Raw genomic sequence first — 25,734 nt, forward strand, 5'->3', positions numbered from 1 at the left:
CGTCAAATAGCCCTCAAATAGCCTTCACACTGCCACATCATCAGCACTACAATTCTCCTGCCACATCAGCTTGCCACATCAACTGGACATCAAATAGCCCTCACATAGCCTTCACACTACCTATCCACATCACTAATAACAATTATATAATTTAATTTACACTCGTATCAACATACGGAATTTAATTTACGAGACAAATACGGAAAATTCGAATAATAATATTAAAATTTAAAAAGTACATTAATTTTAAAAAAAAAGTACAATAATTAAAAAAATTACATTTAAAAAATTACATAAATTTGCATAAAAACTAAAAAATGAGGTTCAACGCGCGTATATATAGTGTTTTCGAAAAACAAAAAAAAAATAATCCGACGCCGGTTTGGCGCCGATCCGGGACGCACAATGGCGCATTTGTTTACTATGACATCAAACTCAACGATACATTTCCACTCTCCTTAGCATTGTTCATTTACATGATAAAATTTTCGGTCGTCTTCATCATAAACACTCCTTTAACATGTGTTTTCTATATCTAAAATGTGTTTTCAAGAGTTTGCTACGCGTGGTTCATATATGGAAATTCGAACCACGCATAACAAAGTAGGATGGGTAAAGTCTGGGAAGAGCGGAGAAGGCTTTAGTATATGTGGTTCGAAAATGGAAATTCAAACTTCTATGTACTAAAGCTAGACAACCAAAGCTTGGCTCAAGCGGACGAGAGTTTGGTAGGTGTGATTCACATATGGAAATTTGAACGACGCTTAGTACCAAGGCAAGGGCACAAACCCAAAGTGGAATGCGTGAGACTTTGCTAAGCATGGTACATCATTTGAAAATTCGAAGCATCCACACCAAAGTCAGCGCGTGATGACAATGCTTGACATGCTCAATTTTTTAAAAAAATCAAACCATACATACCTAGGTCGGATTGTATTGTCAAGGTCCAATGTGCTCAATTTTGTTATGCGTGATTCGAATATAGAAAATTCAAACAAGGGGTAGCACCAAGGTTGAACATGACACCCAAGGCCCGACGCTCGACTTTGATACTATAATGTATCTATGTTGCAAAGTTTCTTTGTTATAATATGTAGTATGTCAAATTTTTTCTCCTATGCTTGATTTATGTTTCAACTTTTGTATCCAATAATTTTAACTTCTACATTTTTGTCCTCTTTACTTTCATCCTTATTTCTTTTTCTATACGTTTTAATTTTGTAAAGTTTTACCACTCGCACTTTTAATTTCATTTCAATTTATTTTCTATAATTTTTGGTGACATCGAGATTCTAGTTGCAGCCCAGCCACAATATATCGCAAGAAACCGTCCCATAAAAAAACATAATTAATAATCATTAATTTTATAGAAAGTTATGACTATTAATTTAGCAACGTTGTCGACTAGCTAGGTTCTACTTTTGCACGAAAATTGCTTATATATGTTATTAAATCATCTTAAGAGTTCTTTTTTTTATGTAACATATTTAATCTTATATCATTGAAATGCCACGTGGATCTACTTTTTATTGGAAAAACATTAAACAAAAAAGAAAAGTCAAACAAAATGTTTTCATCCTTGACTAATAATTTGACTGTCTGAAACTTATACTATGAACTAGTCTCAATTTGAAGATCGTATTATTCTTCGAATAAGACATTAAATTTGCGTTACAGTATGCATGATTAAATTTTCAGAACCAAAAAAATAAGTCTCATCATATTCATATTGGCCCAACCAATTTCGACTGTAGTTTAAAATTCACACGTGTGGCCCAAAAAGAAAAAAAAATACTACCATCAAATGATTCAAATTCATATGTGGCCAAACCAATTTTGACAATTGTACTTCGAAATTCATTTGTGCCCAAATCACTAACGAATTCTAACCTTCAAAACATATTTTAAGTTGATATATGTACACCTCTGTAATGTTTGTAGAAAATATATAAATTAAAATATAGGACATGTGTATGCTTGCCCGAAACCATTAGTCCACAAGTTTAGGTGTACCTTAGTTAAATTCAGTGTTTCAGTAATTATACTCATGATTAAAATAAATCTTATTGGAATATATGAATCCTGATTAATATTTTCCACTACAAAATTTGGCATACGCTAATAGTAATTAGAATCCTCAATAATAACAAATTATTAACAAAAATATTAAATTTTAATTCTAAAAATAGTCATACATTTGGTTATAATGAATCCTACGTCAGAGTTGTTATGTTAGCTAAAGTCATTCCAGAGTAATAATTTTCGTGGAGCGAGGTTTTTTTTCTTCAAAAAAAATATTATTGGAAAAAATATATAAAATGACTGACGCATTAAACCTTTTAGTAGCTAGATGAGTAATAGTCAACAAGCATAATGAGTTTGAAATTAATTCCATGACAGCAATTTCTTCAACTATACTCATTTCGATTTGCAACATATCACATACTATTAGGGCTGACAATTTTTGACCCGACACGAATTCGCATGAAAATAATGGATTTGTGTCCTGCCTTATTGGGTTCGTGTCCTTATTGGATCGACCCGTTAAGAACCCGAAAATTTCAGGTTGTGTTCGGGTTGGATACGGATAACCCATTAAGAAATACTATTATTATTTTTTATTATTTTTAAATTATTAATACTTTACTTTAGTTATTTAATTTCTTGTAGATCAGGTTTAAATCGTGCAAAATAATTTTTTATCATGTAAATCAAGTTTAAAAATTAGGTTTATTTGTGTAATATTATGTTTAATCATGTAATATCAGATTTTTTATTGTGTAATATCGAATTCGGATCGTTATCGTGTCGTGTCAACCCATATTATCGTGTCGTTAACGGGTTCGTGTCGGGTTCTGGTTGTGTTCAGGTTTGAGGGTAGCAGGTCGGATCCGTGTTCGGATTTACAGTTTCCTTAACAAGTCGGGTTCAAGTTAGACCTTATTGGATTGGGTCGTTATCAGGTTGATCCGATAACGACCCAATCAGCACGATTTGTCACCCTATAGGCTATGTTTGAATATTGCATCCTAAAGTAAAAGGTTGAAAAGTAGATTACATGAAGTCATGAATGAATTCTCACCTTATTTAATGGCACTAATTTAACTTTGCTTGAGCATGTGATTAGGTTAGGCAGATGTAGAGTAGTGCCAACACTAATTGAGGTATAGATGATAGAGGAGTTCTTATTTATCTACTCGGACAAAGGAAATCAGAGATTTTCTACAATCTTCTTAGAAATATTCGGGGCATATGCGACATGAATTCATGTAGTGGTGTGGAATGTGTATATATCGAGCCTAATTCGACCATGAATTATTTGACAAGATGCAGGTCGTTGGTACAATAGTCGAGACACGAGTTGGAACATGCATAAGGACCATCAATATATTGAGGTAAAAAAAATGTTATTCTTGAGTGATCGTTTGGGGAGTGTATATGTTCAAGGTAGCGAGACTGTAACTTATAACTTATAGTATTAAGGATAGTTATTTTCTTGTAATCAAATTTTTTTTTATCTAATCTTATATCGGTCTCAAACTGAATGCATAATTTAACACACTGAACTTATATATAAAACTATATCTAATGAATGTCAATGAATATATTGCAATTTATATCTCCAGAACTATAAATATGTTACCTAATGCAATAAGTCACACAATTCCAATATAAAAATACAAAATAAATGTATACCTACAACGGTTGGGTGGTTCCAAGAAACAATACCTTTATTATGAAGAACCATTAAAAAAACAAATTTAATTATTAATATAACAACTACTCATCCTACCTATAATTAAGTCACTCCAACAAATTAATCAAATTCTAAAAAAAATCATTTGTAAGAAAACAGTAAAAATAGTAATTTCCATGATGCAAATCAGATATTCAACAATTTCACATTAATCCCATCAAGATGATAGTAGTAGAAAACATCATTTTAACAGTTAACCGAAACATATTTGCAAATTAATTAAATCTACTGGCTACTTGTTGTAGCCGAGTTCAAGCGAAGCCACCATGGACTTATAAATCTCGAGCACGAGGCGGTTCTCGAACTCGGTCCTCGAATACTCCATGGGAGCATCCCGAGCTTTGGGGATTCTGTTGGCGCCGAAGGCCGTGTTGGCTGCGCCGGAGGTGCCTGCGATGTTGGCGAATTTAAGCATCATCTTCATGTAGGCGTTCTTGAATCTGCACCACAGCTTCATCGGTGACGCCAGCCTCACCAGCCGCAGCTTCGGCGTCAGCCGCAGCCTCCATGACCGCTTTGAGCTGTTCAGCCTCACCACTTTCAGGCTTCTTCGGTTTGGCGGCGACAGCCGGTTGTATCCTCTCTTCCTCCACCTCCTCGTCACCGGGCTCCCGTTGAACGCCGTTATTTCCATTGCTGTGTTTAGAGAGAGAGAGAGAGGGAGATAGTTTGGTGAAGATGAAGATGAAGATGAGATGAAGTTTGAAGAGAGATTTAGCTAGTTTTATATGGGAAGGGAAATTGTTGTAGAGTTGGCCTAAGGTTTTAAGTCAAATAAAGCCGGTATAATTTATTGCTGGAATATTGTGTTTAATTTAGATTATATATATATTGTTACGTACCAATATTTGCGGAAGGTATAGTTCTAGAATTGGATTATTAATTAAATAAACTAAGGACGAAGAATTGATGATTCAACGCCTCGTCCTTAAGCATGAGGTTAACGTGTCCATGTGAATGGAGCAAACTATTTGGTCAGTTCCATACCGCTTATTGCATTGACTGTAGGGACGAGGAATTAGTCCTCTGGTTGTCAGCAAGAGGGTTACCTTCCGATATTAAAAGACGAAGAATTGGATTAATATAAAGAATGAGTTTTCTTACAGTTTTAATTTGGAAAAATTGGGATTATTAGTTCAAACTGAATAGGTTTTCTTGAGTCGTTCATAAGTATTTGCATCTTATTTTAGTCAAGAAACAAAAGCATGGTATTTTGGTGGCGTGGAAAAGTTGAAGGGTGGAAGTAGAATATGATGAAGGTTACATAATTTTCAATTATTCTATAATTAATATTCTATTGGGTGATGATGTCGACAATTTAGTTCAAATCTTATCAATAAAATTAGAAAGATCGCATAAATTTTGGTTTTAGAAAAATGAAGAAGACCAGAAAAATGAAGTAACGAGAACACGTGGGTATGAAAACTTCCTATTGTAAAGTTTTGTGGTTGAATATTTGCTATTCAGCATTTATTTTTATTTCTCATTTTGATTCGTATAAGTGCAGTCAAACTAAGCATAGTCACATCCCCCATTCAAACATTTATATAACGAATCATGAAAAAACAATAAATAAAATAAAATAAAATAAAATAAAATAAACAAATTTGAAATGGGTCGCGAATCGCGATCACCAAACGAAAGTCAAGTTACGGTGGTCAGAGCAAATTACTATTATTGTATTATTGCTTACTTATCCTTTATATATTTTGTTTCTATTGTGTAGTCACCCATGACGTTCTGAAAAAGACGTATATATCTACATTATATGGGTCTGGAATATTTTATAATTTTTTGTCAGCATCTTATAATTGAGGGTAATTAAGAATTTAGTTTGACGAATTTAAACTGAAAATAACCAACCACCTAAAGCTTTAGACCACTCTTATTTTTAAATAATTTTGTCAGCATCTTATAATTTATAATTGAGGGTAATTAAGAATTTAGTTTGACGAATTTAAACTGAAAATAACCAACCACCTAAAGCTTTAGACCACTCTTATTTTTAAATAATAGAGATAACTGCCTTAAAAGTCATCAACTTTACCTGAATTTTGGTTTTTTCCACTACCTATAAAATTGGCATATAAAGTCATCAACTTTGCATTTAATCGCCGATTTCCCATGATGGTTATTCCGGCGAAAGAGTGCGCTAACGTGTCGTATTTAATTGATGTGGCGTCTCGTGACGGCTGACATGTGCAACAATTATTGACCGTGCAATATAAAAAAATAAACTTAAAAAACAAAATTGAAAAAACAATTATTGCCCAAGCCTTCATCGTCTTCCTCCCACCCCCGTTTCTGGCTCTTCATCGCCTTCCTTTGAGCCCAAGCCCTCATCATCTCCATCGCCCGCACTCCCCCCCTCTGCTTCCCCGACAGCTCCTCCTCCCCCTCCGTCCGCTACGTCCCGATTCACTCCAATACCACCACTCTCCCAGAGCCTCCTCCCGTCCCAGGGACAGAGATAGCATAGGCCAAGCCATCGCTCCAGCGGGGGCTTGGCCGGTGCTGCCCTCCTAGATTTGCCTGTGTTTCTGGATTTTATTTACAGGGATGAATGGAGGAAGAAATGCAGGAGAGAGAAGGGAAAGGGGAAAGAGGAGAGAGGGTGAAAGAGGGGTATAGACATAGGAAACAGAGACGTTTAAAATTCATTTACTGATAGCTTACGTATTTGTTCTCTATCTTTAAAATTGTTATAAGAATTAATTACTATAGTTAAAAATTTTATTATTATAATAATATCTCATATTAATCTAACTTGTATTAATTTTGAATTCAAAATTATGCGTCTCATTTTATTTTTGGTCTATATGTCGATACATATTTATTTATTCTTTATTAATTTTAATAAACTCACCATCTACTCATATATTATTATAAAATTAATATATGAAATAATTTATATTTTATTATTTTTTTCTACCAATTTAAAATTATATTATTAATATTTGAAACTGAAGCAAAGTAGGGCAAATAATGGCGCTTGGAGTACCATAATTATGTCAAATTAATATTTAACAACTCAATATGCAAACTCTTGGTATATGAGTATCAAGATATTAGTATACTTGTATGAAGTGATATTTTCTTTGAACTCGTAAATCGAAAATCTTATATACACCATTGCATACCACTAGAAAGATAAGTCGCTGTAGGAAATTTTAGGAGCATCGCGCATCCTACCGTATTTGTCATTAAATTTCAGCACCGGCTCATTTCAAGTTCTAGTTCTGTCCCTGTCCCGCCCTATACACCGATGATTGCCCCTCCGGTGGCGTCTTCTCCTACGACCTCCCCCCTCCTTCAATCGCGACCTCGTCGTCCTCAATTGCACCGATCTCGACTTTTGGAATTGGGAATGCGGCATCATCTCCAACCACGGCTAAGGCCGCGCCTCCTCCGAGCTCCGCCGCACCCTCCCCGTCGATCTCCACAAATCCTGGTACCACACCAATCAATTCTCCCCGCCGATCTCCTCTTCCACCACCGCATCCTCAGGCACAATTGCCGAACCCTAGAGCCGGATCTCGCCACCGCGAAAATAACGGGGAATTAAAAAAAACAAAATTATTGACATGAGATTGCAGTTGGTCGGAAACTGCCACTCCGTTGCGGCGGCGGGGGGTTTCAGCTGGCGGATTGGTGCCGCCGATGGCTCTGATTATGTCGGTTAGATCTCCTTGATTGTAATTCTCCATCCTCTTTAGCAAGTCACGACTGCGCATAATCGCTGCTGTCTCATTTGGATCCTTCGATTTGATCGCAGCAAATTAGAACGTGCAGTTTCCGATTGAAGCTTGCTGTTGCTGCAGAACTGAAAAACCTAATTTAGGAAGTTGGCAAAACAAGAGAGATTAAGCTTTAGAGAGAGAGATTAAGAAATATTTTAATTAGAGGGTTTTAACTTTTAAGAAGGTTTGGATTATTTAATTGGCGGAAATGAAGACATCAAAAGGGTCAAAATTGTGCAATTGTTTCTCGCCATCCACGTCAACATTCAGGCATGCCACATAGGACGCTTAGTTGCTAGAAAACATCGGGTCAGGTCAATTTGGGAGATACCTGCGACCCGGTAAAGTTAGTGACTTTATACGCCAATTTTATAGGTAGTGGGAAAAATCGGAATTCGGGTAAAGTTGGTAACTTTTAAGGCAGTTATCCCTAAATAATAACGAGGCACATATTGAATACTTTAATTTCATATGACTTCGAAAAATTGTTCTAGATGAGATGCAATCAGTACTTTCCAGTTAGCCTAGTGTTGATTGAGTATATTAATTCATATTTACATCATCTAAATAAACTTTTATGATCATTAGCCATTTCTCAATCAGTTTATGCCTGAACTATAAACTAGTTTTCTTGTGCAAAATCCCTTAAATAATGGAATATGAAGTCTATACCACAAAATATTATTTTTGTTTGCTTTATTACATGCCAACATTAATCAAGAACAATTGGACAAGGGACAAGATGGTGGTTGTATTGTATTTACCTAAAAATTAGATATGTCTATATTTATAGATGGTGGTAAAGCAATAATGAATTACGCGGCTTGATTTGTAGTTACATGCCCTGCAACTACTAGAAGTCATTATAAGTATAAATGTGGACATATATTTAATTGGAGCTTCTCGAATCTCGAGCATCAAAATAGATAAGGAATGAATTACAAGCTGGAGAATAAAATCATAAGTCGGTAAAGAAATAGGAGAACGCCAATAATGAACAATAATATTATCCCAAAATAAAAATGGCGAATCAAGATTAAAGAGGATGAAATTACTTTTTAAAGGTAAGAATGGAAAAGAAATAAGAGTGAGAATTTCTTATCCATCATTATCCCTTATAAGTTACTACTATAACCAAAGTGAATGCAACCTAAGGTTAGTAATTAGTAACATAAGATTATATTTATGTAAAGTAAAGATTTTTAGAGAGAGAGAGAGATCATGATAAAGAGAAGATTAGGAAAAAGTAGATGAATTAATTCTTATGATGAGAGCCTAAAATATGTACTTAAGCGAAGGAGCTGACAGATTAGTGATGAAGGAAGAAACATATTTTTACGTAATTAGCTGTTAATCTTTGAAATTAGCAGACCGATTAGGAATTTAGGCAGTTCCATTGTATTTGATTTGATTCTCGTGCTATCATTATGCCATAGCAAAAGTTAGATAAATCTTTAGTATTGGGGATAAAGGCATAGTGATAAAATACAAACTCTAAATAGTAACAAATTTAAAATTATAATATTTTGAGTTTATATAATATTTGAAGTTCGCGTTTGATCACATTCAATATTTGATCACATTCAATAAGATATCCACTTACGCCCAATTAGTAGAACATAAAAATGTCTTTTTCATTTTGGAAATTTGACTAAATGTTATTTATAAGAAGTTAGACTAAAATAATTTTAGAATATTTGGTGACAAAGACTACGAAACTATTGATTCTTCACCCGCCAAAATGGAATGTGCATCGTCTCTTACCCTTGACTTGCAAATATTATACAAGAAGAAAAAGGAATAAGCATCAAAATTAGACATATTAAGTGTTCATTTAACATGTCACATTCTATACAAATATCATGGTATCCATTTTGCATTCAAGCACTCTTCCAAAATAGACAGCGGATACTGCAAGCCATTTTACTCCAAATCCAACATACAGAATTCAAGATCCTTGAGAATTTTTACATACCTGGGAATCTGCAAAATCAAGAATTCAACTACACATTCAATTTCAAGTGCCTGTGTCTTGCTTTGTCAGATAACTTAAGCCGAAAGCTGCAAAAATTGGTGGTGAAGACATTTGACCAGTGTCAAGGAAGTGAATCTTGTGACTTGGATGTCATGCTACCCTGAGTAGACCGGCATCGTCATCCATGCACAGGTCGACAATTTCCACCTTATGCGCATTCGAGCCTTCATCCTTGATCCCGTTCAAAGCATCCAGCACTTCTTGCATCGATGGTCTCATATCCTTCTCCTGCTGCAGACATCTGAAAGCCAATTCTGCAACCAACGTAACCATCCTTCTCACGGAACCATTCGTGTTGAATTCAAGACTTGAATCAACCAGCTCGTGCAATGTATGGTTTTGAATCTTGTTGATAGCCATGTTTGATAAATTGATGTCATGGCGATGCCTGTTGGTATCTACTGCCGGCAGTGATGATATGAGCTCAATTAGCACAACCCCAAAGCTGTACACGTCGCTCTTCTCTGTGAGTTGGTAGCACTGGTAGTACTCAGGGTCCACATAGCCGGGAGTCCCTTGTGGAGCAGTCGACACATGAGTTACGTCGTTGGGGAATAGCCTCGACAACCCAAAATCAGCAACTTTTACATGGAAATCATTGTCCAGAAGAATGTTGGTGGTTTTGACATCCCGGTGTATGATATCTGATTTATGTAGATAAGCTAATGCATCAGCTGTTTCCACAGCAATTTGTAACCTAATAGGCCAAGATAGCAAGCCCGATTTGGCACGTTTTCCATGCAGATGATCTGCCACTGTCCCATTCGGTACATATTCATACACCAGCAGTAGCTCCTGGCTTCTCCTAGAAGTGCAACCATAGAGTGTCACAAGGTATTGGTGCCTTAACCGAGTCAGAATCTCAATCTCATTTATGAACTGCTCTGCGCGCTTGAAATTGTTCTCGTATAAGCGCTTAACTGCAACTACTCGACCATCAGAAAGCACCCCTGTTTGAAAAATTGAAAATAACATTTTCAGCTCCTGCACTTAACAAAGAGAAGACTATTTTTTTAATCATGATGATCGCGAAGGATGGGATACGAACCATAGTATACAGTACCAAATCCACCATCTCCAAGTTCTCTTGAACGATCAAATTTGTTTGTGGCTTCTTCAAGTTCGGCGCAGCTGAAGACCTGCACCCCAAATTCTGAACTTTCCCTACCAAAGTCCGACTTTGTAGATGGATAGGAAGGCATGCTTTTGGTGTAATGATTTGAAGGCAAGGAAAGGAGGCCTCTCATTGAAGGAGAAGAACGAATATCCTTGCTTGAGGTCTGAGAGGACATCAATGCAAGCTTCTGCTTCCTCTTTTGCCTACAATGGAAAATCAACCATCCCAGGCCAACACCGGTAAGAATTGCACCTGCTATGAAAAGACCTGCACACGCACATAACGAAAACATATTACGCTTTTCTAGCATTAAACATTTGTGTTAAAGACCATAACTTCTGCACTTCCAATGGCAGCGTACCTATACTCCTTTCCCTATTTCGGTTTCCTGCAGCAACCAAGAATTCACAAATAAGAGTATGTATAGAATTCTAAGAACCTCAGGATTATACTACACAACTAGGAACAAAACTGGAAGTTAACCGGCTTATATAGAATAATTGAGATGAAGAACATCTCTACTCTAACCAATTTACATGGCAGCACTAATGAAACAATCAACAAGTTTATAATCTATTCCAGAGTCATTACATACAAATGAATTTTCAAAAAATGGCATTGCTATATACCTTTCCCAACTCTGCAACTACGATTCTACTCACATAAACATGTCATTCACAGTGATTCAAATAACAACCATAACATCATGCCATTATCTACAAATTCAATTCAAACAATTCAACCATGAACATGACCAATCAATGACACAATCTAACTACCTAATTCACCAATTCCAATCAAACACACAGATAATTACCGTCTGGAGCATCCTCGGGACTAGGTGCCGGCGGGAGCGTCAAAGGAAAAGGACAAACCCTGTCGCCGCAAATGCAAATGAGCTGATCCGTAAACCCGCATTGCCCGCCCAAATTTTTGCATTGGGAGCACAATCTCTCATCCCGCACGCTGTAACTGACGTGGAAACCCTGCATCAACGCCTCCCCAAGGCTCAGCGTGGAGTTCGTCAGCCGATCGCCGGCGATCTTCAACATCGGCACATTCAGACTAATGTTGCAGGTCATGATTTTCAGAATCGGATCGATGGGAAGTGGCCCGACCCAATAAAACGCGCTCGAGAGATTAGAATTAGTGGAATTGCACTTGATGCGATTGTCTCGCCCGATTCCCAAATCCGTCGTGTTTCTCCCCGTCGAATTGAAGTCGGATGTGTTGCAGCCGTATACCATAGTGAGTTGCTCGTTTTGGGGGAGAGTGTTGTATGTGAAATAAGAGGTGTTTAGGGTTACGTTGCGGAATTGGGAAGGGCAAGTGTTGTTGTAGAGATCGGAGCGGGCGAGGAGGAGCGATTTCTGATTCTGATCGAGGTGGAGGACGCGGAAGGTGCCGGCGAGGTCGGTGGTGTTTCCGGTACGGCAGGTGAGGGCGAAATCGGGGATTCCGCAGTGGGAGGGGCGGTCGCCGCCGTGGAAGGGGAATGTTACGTTGGTGATGGAGCCGCAGGAGAAGGTGCGGTCGCAGTTGGGGTAGGAGTCGGTCTGGCAATGCGCCGCGGCGAAGAGGAGGGCGGGGAGAAGGAGGAGGAGGGGCATGGTGGCGGTGGAGGAGTGAGAGGGATGGAGTTGGTGAGTTTAGGCATGGTGGGGTGGGGTTGGGAGGTATTTGAACGTTGAATTCAATTGGAATCGGAGCATAGCTGCCTTTTGTTGACTCTCATGTCGTTTTCGGAATCATAGGGATTTTTTTATTCGTAAATTGGCGACTTTCATTTGTACCAAAATCAATCTCAATCTTACGTTGCTGCCTTTCATACTATTAATATTAGAGGGAACATCATTTTAGGTCAACGAACTTTGCCAAAGTATTATTTTAGGTCCGTGAACTTTGAAAATCTTATTTTAGGTCCGTGAACTTTGAGTTAGTATCATTTTAGGTCCTTTTTACTATTTCCAAGTTTTTTGGGACGAAAATACCCTCAATACATTAAATGTATATATTTTTAATAAATTTACCATATACTCATATTTTTTTTATAAATATCTTTACAATATATTTTTGACAAGTTTTCTAAATATAATTTGACCTTAAATATTATCACTTAATTTTGTGACATGCAAGTAAAATTGCTTCTTCAATTTTTTATCTTATTTTTTTTAATGTTGAATAAATAACTTTACTCTAATAAAAAAAATTGAATAAAGATCTTTTCTTGCATGTTACAAAATTAAATTATAATATTGAAGGTCAAATTATATTTAGAAAATTTGTCAAAAATATATTGTAAAGATATTTATAAAAAGATCTTTATTCAATTTTTTATTATTAAAGAAAAGTTCTTTATTCAATTTTAAAAAAAATTAATATAAAAAATTGAAGAAGCAATTTTACTTGCATGTCACAAAATTAAGTGATAATATTTAAGGTCAAATTATATTTAGAAAATTTGTCAAAAATATATTGTAAAGATATTTATAAAAAATATGAGTATATGATAAATTTATTAAAAATATATATATTTTAAGGTATTGAGGGTATTTTCGTCCCAAAAAACTTGGAAATAGTAAAAAGGACCTAAAATGATACTAACTCAAAGTTCACGGACCTAAAATAAGATTTTCAAAGTTCACGGACCTAAAATGATACTTTGGCAAAGTTCGTTGACCTAAAATGATGTTCCCTCAAAAAAATAAGATAAAAAATTGAAGAAGCAATTTTACTTGCATGTCACAAAATTAAGTGATAATATTTAAGGTCAAATTATATTTAGAAAACTTGTCAAAAATATATTGTAAAGATATTTATAAAAAAAATATGAGTATATGGTAAATTTATTAAAAATATATACATTTAATGTATTGAGGGTATTTTCGTCCAAAAAAACTTGGAAATAGTAAAAAGGACCTAAAATGATACTAACTCAAAGTTCACGGACCTAAAATAAGATTTTCAAAGTTTACGGATCTAAAATGATACTTTGTCAAAGTTCGTAGACCTAAAATGATGTTCCCTCTTAATATTATTATGTTTTTTGCATCTCACGAGTAACGACTATAGGTGGTGAATTGTGATTGATATTTTTAGGCGGTGGTGGTGGTGGTGGGGTTCTATTTGTTTGGGAGAAGCAACTAAGCAAATGCAAATCCATAATTGGTCGGCTCTTCTTTGACTCATTCGCTGACACAGATATTGATTGCATTGAATATTTGATTTGACGGTCGGCGGTGGGTCGCGAACCGTTGCCTTGTCTCGTCCGGTTTGGCACGTTAAACCGTCTGATATTTGAGCCGTTTTGAACCTCCTAAGCCGGCCGGTTCGGCTGGAAACCATGAACCGATCGAACCAGTTCAAACCACGTTTTTACTTTTTTTTTTTCAGATCTAAATCATTTGAAACAGTTTCTCTCATCATTTTGATATGAACGCATCATTTCGCATATACCCACCCACTCCAGTAACTCCTCTCTGTGAAATCTGGTGCCACTTTATTCACCATCGCAGGCCTCTTCTCTTGCACCGATTTAATCTGGTTAGAACAGAGGCAAAATTGAAAAGAATAGAGAGGGGCTGCGAAATTGAAAAGGCAAGGAGAAAGTGACATGGAAAGGCAGCTGCGAAATTGAATAGGGAAAACGAGAGAAACTGAAAAAACAAAGTTTCTAACTTTAAAAGAGAGGCGACATGTGATAACCTACATCATTTAATTAAAAAAAATTAAAAATAAATAACCATTCACCTCTTTCTACAGCAATGACCGGATCTGGCTGTGCTAAATGCCCCGGGGGATACTGTGCTAAAAGCCACAGCAGGCACACATATTTTACTAATAAAAGAAATATTAAAATATTAAATTTATTTTATATAAAATAATAGCTTGTTTGCAACAGCACCCTCTGCTATAGGTGTGAGCACAACCCGCAATGACCACTCGCCACATTTAATAAAGCCACGGCAGGGGATCCAAACCCACAATAACCACTCACCACATGTAACAAAAGTGGAGAGTTTTGGTAATTGTAAAAGAATAATATAATGATTTGAGTATGTAATACATATAAATTCTGCAACCTACCAACCTCCTTAGACTATTAAAATCAAATAAAAATTAAAAACCTCTCTAATTATTATTACTATTAATAATTAAAATAGGAGTATATATTTAATTACTATACCATTCCGGTTCGACCAATGGTTCAATCAATCATACTAGTAAAATCGTGAATCAGTTTCACCGGTTCACTCACCGATAGATGGTGGTGGGCTTTATGTAAATCAAGTCAAATTTATAGGCTATGATGCCATTTAAGTAGAAAATAATCTAAAAATAATTAGTACTCCTAGATTATACTACTCCCTTCGCTCACCAATACTTGGCACAACCGGATACAAATTTAAAAAGTTAGTAATCAATGACGGACCCAGAAAATAGTACCCATTGGGGTCGGAAACAATGAAATTTAATAGATAAAAATGTAATATTTACATAAATATTTTAAAACATTACAGTAGCAACATTTTTTTGTCCCAGATTTTTTACGTGGGATAGTTGATTTATATGTATATACAAAATGACAAATTTTTAGTACTCAATATTTTTTTATTAATTTAAAAAAATCAGTAAAATAAAATAGAAATACTAATGAAACTAGTAAAGCAAAAATTTGAAAACTAACTATGTTGAACTAATCCAGTACCAAAACTAACTAAAGCCCCATAATAAAATAGGCCCAAAACTTTTGGCCTTTTACTTAACTAAAGCAACCTTCGTCTTCCTCATCTTTCCACTGTAGAATATTTGAATTTACTGTGTTACTTCCCCAATCTCTCACCTCAATTCTTCCTACTATTGTTTCCCTCTCTTCTTATTTTCTAGAAAATGTAAATGGGTCACTCACCTCTTAAAAGGCCTCATAAGGGGGAGGGTTATCCACACTTATATAGATTAAATGGGATCTTCACCAAGTTGATGTGGGACAGAATTTTTAGAGAATTTAACAAAAGGTCGAAGGATTGGATGTAATTCAAGTGATCGTGGGGTCGGAAGTGTATCTGTGATGGGTGGAAGATCGATTATGTCATTCTCCGGCAGTGCCTGGTGGACCGGTAGTGGGGTCGTTCGACCCCACCTAGGTCCGTCTCTGGGTCCAATGTTAACAATTCTGATGTATTTTTGAACCAAGATAATACTATTTGTGAGATATTTTTTTGATCAGATGATAGTAATAGAAGTAAGAGATTCAAATCCCACGTAATACTATTTGTGAGATATTTTTTTGATCAGATGATAGTAATAGAAGTAAGAGATTCAAATCCCACTGCTCGTATAGTTGCTTCCATCTCTCAGGCAAAAGTGTGAGGTCTCCATCTCTCAGGCACAAGTGTGAGGCCTTGGGGGATGGGCTTCTTGCAATCAGTGGCTTCTGGCAATCAGTGGGTTAAAGTATCCCCTTAACGGGCTACTGCGTATCCTGATTTAACTTAACCCCTTCACATGATGTCGGGCCGAAATGCTGGGGGCTGCCAAGACAACGGAATTGCCTTTAATGCTGCAATGAAATAATGATTTTTTAATTTGCATCTTTATGCACATTTAAAACAGAAATGTCTAATTTTCCATAAAAACGCATCAGAATCCTTTTAAATAAATTATACATGGCGATCTCATATATTGTCAGATCAAAATTCAAATCTTCTTACTAGTTAAAAAAATTCATAAAATCTTTACCAAAAAGAAAATAAAATCATAAAACCATAAGTGATCATAGGAGTAAGACTAGGAGTATATAAATGTAGTTAGCAAACTTGGGATTGGCAATAGAGAGTAAGAGAAAAGTCAAAAGTGAATTTTCATTACCAAACTGCAACTGCAGCTTGGATTCTAACAATGATGTGAACAAAAGTGAGAAGGCAACCCAACCCAACCCAACCCAACCCAACACCATGCATGATACCGTGTCTCCCCACCAACACAACATACAAATAGCAACATATATTATCTATCACAAGTTGACAATGCCCTGCACCTTCGTCTCCAACACCTCCGAGCATATCTTCCCCATCATATGGTAGAACGCCGTCAGATCCGACAACTGCTCCACCGACATCTTCCCTATCACATTCCTCGCCTGCTTCTCCCTCTCCTCGCTCAGCCTCAGCCTCTCCAAGTACGACGACGCATTCCTCACCGTCGCCCCCATCTGCTTCAGCCTCGTCTCCTGCTGCACGCTCAACGCCCTATTCGACTGCATCCAATTTTTCCAATATTACTTCCAAGAATAAACACAATTTGACAAACATTCTAAAAAGGAGTACGACTATACCTCAAGAAACTCTGCTCCAGCCTCGAGGTCTGATTCCTTGGCCCCACCCCCACCTTGATACAAGTTCCTTGCAAGTGAAAAGCTCCTCACAATAATATTCCTTTTCTTCTCCATCTCCACATCAAGCTTAGGAGCACTTGTCATGCTATTCAGCTTCTTCTGATAAGCCAAAACCGCCTTCGCAAACTCCTGCAAATGCAATACCTTTTTAATCACTCAAATCATCATACTCCATACCAACAATCAAAGTAGATGACACGCACCTTATAAGCAAAAGGGCAGCCAGGGTAGTCGAATTCATCGGATTCCGGCTTCCTCATTCTCTCAGGATGAAACTGCAGCCCCATTATAAACTTCCCATCCTCCGGATTATAAGCATCCGGATCGTAAAACCCTTCGATCAAACCATCGGGAGCAAACGCCATCGGCACGAACCTCTGCGCCAGCTTCTTCACCCCTTGATGGTGGTAGCTATTCACCCAAATCTCCTTCTCACCCTCACCATTACCATCACCATCCAAAGAGTCATTAAACCATTGATGCAGAGGGGTTCCGTCCACGATCCTCACCGGATGGCGGTGGCCGTCGTAGTTATCATAGTCCATGTGCACAACCCTTTCATCCTGCGCCACATTTCTCGACACTTCCTTCCCAATGTCTTGATACAAGGTGCCACCGCAGGCCACGTTGAGAATCTGAGATCCCCTGCAGATTCCCAAGTAGGGAATGTTCCTCTCGAGGCAGAGCTTGGCTAATCCGAGCTCGATTGCGTCCTTCTCTTTGTCAATAGCGGTGTCGCTGGTGTGTAGCCTTCGGATTTCCTCCAATTCCTCGGGGGAGAGGTTGGAGGCGTCGGCTTCGTAGTGAGAGGGATCGATGTCTTCGCCTTCGCAGAGGAGGACGCCATGGATGGGCTCGAAGCTCTCCAGAAGCATGTTCACCCCCGTCACTCGCGGCACGATTACCGGAACCGCGCCATAGCTCACTATCAGATCTAGATGGTATTCCCCTGCGTTTTGGGGAAAAAATTGAATTCAGCAAATTCATTCTGCCCTAATTTTGATTTCAATTTCGAATTTTCAGAATGCTGAATTGAAGAAATTGTGCATGCATGTTAAATCAGAGAAGCGGATTCATACCGACGAAATCGACGAACTTGTTTTTACGAACGCTGCGTCTGGAGACGATGAGAACGCGAGGCAAGATAACAGAGAGATCAGCAGCAGCCATGCGCAGAAGGAAAATACGCCGAGCAAAATCAAATCGAGAAGATATGAGAATGAGAAGATTTTATAAAAATCACAAAAGGGGTATAATTGGAAGAAAATAAGGAAAGGTGCGGATTTGAATTTATTTTTGGAGAAGATGAAGAAGAAGAGGAAGAAGGCGAGAGTGAGCGATGAGTGTGGAGAATTGGAGGCGGTATTTATAGGGAGAGGAGAATATTGATGCTATTCAAACGGTAAATCAGACACGTGGCAAGAGGCGGCAAAATGAAATCGGTTGCGACTGAGGTGGGTCAATCCGAGGCGATACTGACTCGATTATATGGATTAAATGCTAATTTGGTGGAGGTCTTATCTAAAATTATACAACCAAATTCGCTTTTATTTTTTCTTTCCTTACTTAGCATGCCATGCAAATGGATCTAAAAATCCTATCTATAATCACATTTTTCACAAATCTAGAGAATAAACTAAAGTATAATTTTTGAAATAATATAATTATTTTTAACGAGTTATCCAAAATTAACCCTAAATTAAATTATTAGGTAAAGTACGATCCAAACTTATTATTTTATGCTTATTGATGTCAAGTTTTCATGTGTCAAAACTTCCATCTTTGTCCCGATATGTACTTAATGGTAGAGATTGACAAAACATAAATATTGAGTATGTCGAAGATAAATAATCACATTAAAGTTAATGATGAATTATTAGATTTTTTTTTATCAATTCACCATATCAATCAAGCAAACTCTCCTTATAAATATTTATATTAGAAAATATTTTTATCTGTAATGAGATGAGATCGATTATCCACTAATAATACTATAATCTTTTTTTAATCACTCTTTATTTTATAATTGTACATTAAAATTGGTAAATTCAAAAGTTTTAATAGAAAATTGCATTTGAATTTCGATGTGCGCACATCAAATTCAAATTTATTTTGTAGTCCTAGCAGTGCTTGAAACAAACTGCAAATTCTTGAAATGGTATATCATATTCATCCTTTACCAAATAATTTATTCAATAAACAGTCGGCAACCACCAATTTTGGAATGCGTTTAGCATATACTATATCCGAGTTAATTATTCCAAATATAATTAGCTATGCAAATGGCAAGTCATGTTGGTCAAGAAGGGTGAGTTGTACATATATATCCAAATTCAAAGAGAATTAAGTATGATGAAGATATTGTATTAGAACGTAATGATAACATTTTTAAATATGTTCTCTTAATAAAAAAAACCTTTTTAATTATAGACCAAAACTGTTTGGATACGTTTATCTACTAATAAAAGTTTAAGATAATTACGAACTTCTTAATTTGATATACGCAACTTATTAACAAGCAATAACAGTGCATAAACGACACAAATAACCGAAACAAATTATCACAACTATACCTTGGTCGAATATCAACATAAAATTGGGGAAAAAACATGCAATCCAAACTGAAGATATTAACCTTAATTGTATTGTATTCTCTTCACTTATTTATTTATTCGAAAAAGTAGGTGGTTACTTCTAAAAAACTAATGGATCGGATATGGTTAATGACTAATTAATGAATACTCCATAAAATTAATAATTTTGAACATGAAAGAGAATAAATGGCTGTTTTATCGGATACCACTTTTCCTGATTTCCAATTAATACATTTGTAATACCCGCCCCTTTCATTATCCTTTTCCGTCAATGTTTAATGTCGAACTAGTGAATCCTAGCTCACTTGACTCGTGTTTTGGAATGAAATTCATTACCGTTCATAAATGCTTAATGTTGTTAGTTCGCAAAACCGAAGACGTAAGTAAGAATCGAACAACCAAGACGACTTTGATATAATTAGGAAAAAGAGTACAAACATCGACAAGGAACGGAAGGTTCGTTCGGACTAAAAATGTTCGAATAACTTTTTCATACATAATAAGCTACCATCTAATTACAAAATTTCTTATACACGAATCGACGAGATGAATGTTTAGAATACAAAAAAAAACGTGCGTTGGGCCTTCTCTTCCCAAGCCCAAGTCACGGCCCATCTTCCTGGCCCGTCGGGAACAACAGCAGGATAGTAGTATGACAGCCAAAAACTATTGTTCCCCATGCAAAGTAAAAACAAACATTAGTCCTAAAGAAGAAAGGAAATTAATGGGAGCACCTAAATAAGGGAAAGGGGACAGCCCCTTTGCTGAAGGACCGAAGACTCACCAAAGAGGCAAGTCAAGACCTGCAAGGGGCAGCACCTGCCACAACCAAACAATCCCAATTACTAACTAAGTACTAGGTACCCACATAGAGCCAAATTGCAGCCATGGAGGAGGGACAATGAGGATCACTAGAAAGAAAACAAAACAAGTAACAGCACCATTATTCCTCATCCAAGTACACTACAATGCGCCTATAAGAACCCCCACACCACCTCTTGTTCGAAATCTTCAGCCAAATAACAAGTTTGAGAGTGAGTGTTTGGGAGAAGAGTTTCTGCAGAGTCCCTGTAGGCAGTTTCTACTCTCCTTAGGTAACAATTAACATACCTTCTTCCTTCCTTTCCACAAGATTTTGTTCATGCTCAACCGAAACTCACTCTTTCCCTAACTTAACAAAAAGAATCAGAAACACAAGTGAGCAAGCTGCAAGTCTTAGGATCAGAGGAAGATATCAGCAGCTACTTCAAGAGGTAATACACCTCCATGTCTTAGGATCAGAGGAAGAGATCTTTATTTAATTTTTTATTATTAAAGAAAAGTTCTTTATTCAATTAAAAAATTAATATAAAAAATTGAAGAAGCAATTTTACTTGCATGTCACAAAATTAAGTGATAATATTTAAGGTCAAATTATATTTAGAAAATTTGTCAAAAATATATTGTAAACATATTTATAAAAAATTATGAGTATATGATAAATTTATTAAAAATATATAAACTTTAAGGTATTGAGGGTATTTTCGTCAAAAAAAACTTGAAAATAGTAAAAAGTACCTCAAATGATACTAACTCAAAGTTCACGGACCTAAAATGATATTTTCAAAGTTTACGGACCTAAAATGATACTTTGGCAAAGTTCGTGGACCAAAAATGATGTTCACTCTTAAATTAAAGTAGGAGATTGGGCATAGATTAATTAAAAGAAGGAATGGGGTGTTTCGAGTTGACCAGTCCAATGACCGTCGTGGAATGTGGCCACATTCCCGGTTCACATACGTTCAGATATGGTATCTATGTTTATGTGATTGCGCAATCAATTTTATGAAATGAAAGGAATTTAGTTACTCGGATCTTTTAAAATGAAAACCCCGTGTTCACTCAACCGTGGCTGACATATTATAAGGAACTTATTTTTGGCACTATGCTCACTGAGTATATCAAGTACTCAGCCCTGCATGTTTCTTTTCTAACTTGCAGGTTGAACATGAACGAGGAGGCGTAGGTGTTGGGAAATTACTATTAATAAGTAGTTAGGTAGTCTAAAGTAGTATGTCTTCATACATACTATTTTGTCTTGAACTCTTCCGCTGCAATAGAACTATGGTCTATGGATTTATGAATTCAGTCTTGATACTCTGATTTTCTTTTGACTATGTACCCATTCGCCTTCGAAACTATTACCTCGAGTTGATTTATTGCTCTTATGCTTACTTCATGATTGATGAGAGTATTTTTAGTCGCGAAATAGCTACGCTCACTAGTACTAGGCAGTTAAATTTTTTTTCTTAATTATTTTCTATAAATACACCCAATTCTCTCATTTTCCCATATTTATAATACATCGAATATTTAATTTTATTTTCAAAAAAAAATTAAAGATAATTATTTTCTAATTATTTTCATCCGATAATTTTTATTCCAATCCAATTAAAATATACCAACAATTGATTAAATAATGTGATTTGTAGGTGTGGCGCTGCTATTTATTGGGTTGGCCAAGTTTTTGTGGCTGTGGAAGTGTTTTTGTGGCTGTGGACAAGTTTTTGTTGTTGTGGCGTGGTTGTTCCGCCTTATCGTGGACACTCTAAATTTATAATAGTGGTGTAAATAAACATGATTAGATGAAAATGATGGAACCATGTGCATAGGATTTGGGTTGGGATATATGTTAATCGTATACCACGAATCAAACATTAATTATTTCCCCAAATAGAAACAAATAATTGTTAATAAATTAATAGGACGAATTGAATCAATTAGGCCTTTTCAAATAAAGCGTGCGACTATTACAACTAAAATAATGGGAAGTAAAGCGAAAGTGTAACATGATTGGTTTGTGTAGAATTGGGATGGAAGTGAGTATTTTAGGTAGGGTAACACTAATACTCGAGTTCCACAGATTTTGATATTGAAAAGGAAAGGTTATTCAAGAAGTTAGCCCTTGGCGTTAAGGAAGAGGCATATGGCTTCAAAGACTGATATTTTGTTGTGCCACCGCGTGATTGAGAATCCGACGTCAGCAGCAGCTAGTATACCACATTTTATCATCAAAAGGAATTAAAAGTTATTTAGTGTTCTACTTTCATCATATGCTCTACTTTATATGAGTTTGATATTATATGAGTTTTATCATCAAAAGTAAATAATACTCCCTCCGTCACGGGCTACTCGCACATTTGCTTTTCAGCACAGAGATTAAGGAATGAGTGTATAGCAAAGTCAACAATTGCAGCTGTATGTGATAATTTTTACTAAAAATGGAAAGAGTGCAAATAACTTGGGACGCCCAGAAAGGAAAATAGTGCAAGTAACACGGGACAGAGGGAGTAATAAAATTATCATATTATGTGAGTTTGATAAAAAAAAGGTTTTATTTAGCTAATACTCCATACGAGATCCGTAATAAATAAAAAGTATAAAGAGAAGTAATATAACGAGTAGTGATATAGTAAAAGTTCAATTCTAAAAAAAATATAATTTTGTTGTTTATTTATTCTAGTACATAAATAAGATGTATTATGAATAAACATAAAATAAAATAAAGGAAAATGATACATTTAGTCTAGAGATTTAGTATTCATATTTTTAGAAAATAAAATAAAGTCACGTAAAATTAGGTTATTAGAAGAAAAATAAAATTAAAATATGCAAATTATGTGGATGTTTGAGAAGAGTTTATTTAGCTAAAATATGAGATCCGTAATAAATAAAAAGTATAAATAGAATTAATTTATTTAAAGTTCAAATATTCTGATAAAATACAATTTTTATTTATTTTAGTGTATATATAAAAATAAAATAAAGAAAGTTGATACTACACAGTAAGAATTGAACACAAGGTGACAAGGGCCATGCATGCATTAAAGTCCAACAACTTGTCTACTGAATAACTCAAATTCAATGATCAAAAGGCTCAAATTCATCATCAATGAGGTCAGAAGCAAAGGTGAAAAATAAATGTGTCCAAACTATCATATGAAACAATATTGTGGGTGATGAATTTTGAAATGAAACAAGCTTAGTCTCAATAATATGTGTTACATTTTACAAACTTTGGCACTTTGCAGAGTGACTCAAAAGTCTCAATTTTCGAGGCACCGAAAGATTTTCGGATGGAAGAATAGCCTCGAACACTTGGGAATAAAGAAGTTTAATAAATTCGATATTTTCTATCGGAGGTGCAAAATGTATGAAGGAATCACCAAACCAGATCATTTTTGACATAAACATGTGCAGTTTCTGGCTTTGAACAGTCAAGGATAGCCATTCAGCCTGATGATCAATAAAAGTGTTAGACAAAAAAAGTACTCCAACCGCCCCCCTCAAAAGAAAGTTGTTAGGTGAGTAAGTACAGAGAAAAAGAAAATTAAATACATTCATGAAGAGAGATGAGAGAGATTTATTTTCAAATATAGAAAGTAAACATCTTGAATATGACAAATTAAAAACGAAATATGAACATTTTGAATGAGACGGAGAGAGTACATATTAGACTCTGCAAATGAAAATAAACTGAAGAGGAAGTGCAAGATAATTTGATTTCACGTGCAATCTCATCAAGATAATATAAGCATATTTCCAACTCCCATGTGCAGGGACGGAACCAGAAACTTATACAAGCTGATGCTGAAATTTTTTATAATAATAATAGTAATAATATTATTACTAATATTAATAATATAATTAAAATTTTTAATTTTATATATAATGAGGTTACAATTATTTATAAGACATTAGAAATAATTATAATAAAAAATTTAATAAACCTTTACTCTCAAACATAAATCATAAATCACATATTACAACCCTAATTCCTAATCACAAATCACTATCACAATTTTATTGAATAAATAAATAATGTTCTAGAGTCTATATTCATTGTTCTTAGAGCATCTATAGTGGGACGGGCGATAGTCCGCCCGATGCATTGGGCGGACTATCGTCCGCCACTGTAGCCATGCGGACGATGGCACATCCATCGTCCGCGCCCTATGCTTCGTCCGCGGACGATAGGGCTTCGACCACGCATCGTCCGCGGTATCTTCCACCCCACTGCGGGTCACGCAGACGATGCAACGCGTTTTCCTTTTTTTATTTTTTTATTCTTCAAATTTTATTATATATATACACCCCAACTTCACTCTTCCATTCACTCCACTCTTCCATACACTAAAAATGAATCCCGGTGATTACCCAAGTCCGAATAGTCCGATGTTCAGTAATGGTGCACGGTGGACGGGTACAGACCCTGATGAATATCGGCCCTTTGACTCCAACACCCAGTACGATCCCGTTTTCAGTACGAATTCGTACGGGGTGTCAGATGTGCGCGATAAAGCGCTTGCGTCGTACATTTCATTGTATGGCGATTTCAAGCATTACAACTCCTGGCTCCTCTTGAAGGATAAGCAGAAGTTCCAATGATGGATTATGCCCCTATCAGCTGCGGCGAAGAGGACGAAGAACACCGCCGCCAGTGATTATACTAGCAGCGACAACGGCGCACCTCCGATGGACATCAACCAGCCGATGTACAAGGATGAGAGTTCCGACACACCGATGTCCTCCCGGCATCCCATTGGCGTCAAGCTTGCCAAGAACAAGGGCAAGGCGAAGACGACATCCTCACAGGCCGCGGCCCCGGACCCGACCCCGATCGCGACCCCGACCCCGACCCCGACTTCGGCTGCGAGACATGCCTAGGCGGAGTTGGTGGCGGCCTCCAACCGGAGGACGTTGTTGGACACGCACCACGCCCTCATGCAGTGCGAAGACCCGAGCAAAGCCGAATACCTCAAGTGGATGATCGATGATCTGCGCCGCAAACTGGGAATGAAGGATTAGTAATGTAGGATTTAGTGAACTTGTTTTTTTTATTTCTAACTCTTGTAAAAAGAATTTTAATTAGTAATGTATGATTTGCCTTTAATCGTAGTTTTTTTTTAAAAATTTTGCATGACATATTTGAAAACAAAAAAAATTAATTAACAAAATAGTGAAAACTATAAGGCGGACTTTAGGGCGTCCCACTGCAGGTGGAAGGGTAGGATGATAGAATGCTGATGTGGCGAAGCATACGGCGCCCTATAGGGCG

At 36.3% G+C, this 25,734-nt stretch overlaps 3 protein-coding genes across 3 annotated transcripts; all 3 read right to left on the bottom strand.

The window, feature by feature from the left end:
• Nucleotides 1-3,989: 3,989 nt before the first annotated feature.
• Nucleotides 3,990-4,391, bottom strand: LOC121748180. Its single transcript, XM_042142406.1, has one exon. It carries the CDS (start codon nt 4,389-4,391, stop codon nt 3,990-3,992), a length of 402 nt encoding a protein of 133 aa, XP_041998340.1.
• Nucleotides 4,392-9,257: 4,866 nt separating this feature from the next.
• LOC121746517 (LEAF RUST 10 DISEASE-RESISTANCE LOCUS RECEPTOR-LIKE PROTEIN KINASE-like 1.4) lies at nt 9,258-12,362 on the bottom strand. Its single transcript, XM_042140393.1, has 4 exons — nt 11,467-12,362; nt 11,011-11,037; nt 10,581-10,916; nt 9,258-10,482 (listed from the first exon to the last, which is right to left on the bottom strand). The coding sequence occupies exons 1-4, from the start codon at nt 12,257-12,259 to the stop codon at nt 9,623-9,625; spliced, it is 2,016 nt and encodes a 671-aa protein (XP_041996327.1). The 5' UTR covers nt 12,260-12,362; the 3' UTR covers nt 9,258-9,622.
• A 4,246-nt stretch (nt 12,363-16,608) lies between these two features.
• On the bottom strand, nt 16,609-18,364 carry LOC121747361 (putative glutamine amidotransferase GAT1_2.1). Its single transcript, XM_042141396.1, has 4 exons — nt 18,123-18,364; nt 17,247-17,992; nt 16,984-17,172; nt 16,609-16,905 (listed from the first exon to the last, which is right to left on the bottom strand). Exons 1-4 carry the CDS (start codon nt 18,211-18,213, stop codon nt 16,663-16,665), a joined length of 1,269 nt encoding a protein of 422 aa, XP_041997330.1. The 5' UTR covers nt 18,214-18,364; the 3' UTR covers nt 16,609-16,662.
• Nucleotides 18,365-25,734: the final 7,370 nt, after the last annotated feature.

The sequence above is a fragment of the Salvia splendens genome, chromosome 9, assembly GCF_004379255.2.
Source record: "Salvia splendens isolate huo1 chromosome 9, SspV2, whole genome shotgun sequence".
Classification (NCBI taxonomy): domain Eukaryota; kingdom Viridiplantae; phylum Streptophyta; class Magnoliopsida; order Lamiales; family Lamiaceae; genus Salvia; species Salvia splendens.

Coding starts and splice junctions, on each gene's coding strand:
- LOC121748180 (XM_042142406.1), bottom strand. CDS start 4,391: ATGGAAATAACGGCGTTCAACGGGAGCCCGGTGACGAGGAGGTGGAGG.
- LOC121746517 (XM_042140393.1), bottom strand. CDS start 12,259: ATGCCCCTCCTCCTCCTTCTCCCCGCCCTCCTCTTCGCCGCGGCGCAT. Junction 11,038..11,466: donor TCCCGAGGATGCTCCAGACG/GTAATTATCTGT, acceptor TGGTTGCTGCAG/GAAACCGAAATAGGGAAAGG. Junction 10,483..10,580: donor ATTTGGTACTGTATACTATG/GTTCGTATCCCA, acceptor TTTTTCAAACAG/GGGTGCTTTCTGATGGTCGA.
- LOC121747361 (XM_042141396.1), bottom strand. CDS start 18,213: ATGGCTGCTGCTGATCTCTCTGTTATCTTGCCTCGCGTTCTCATCGTC. Junction 17,173..17,246: donor GCTGCCCTTTTGCTTATAAG/GTGCGTGTCATC, acceptor TTGCATTTGCAG/GAGTTTGCGAAGGCGGTTTT. Junction 16,906..16,983: donor CTGGAGCAGAGTTTCTTGAG/GTATAGTCGTAC, acceptor AATTGGATGCAG/TCGAATAGGGCGTTGAGCGT.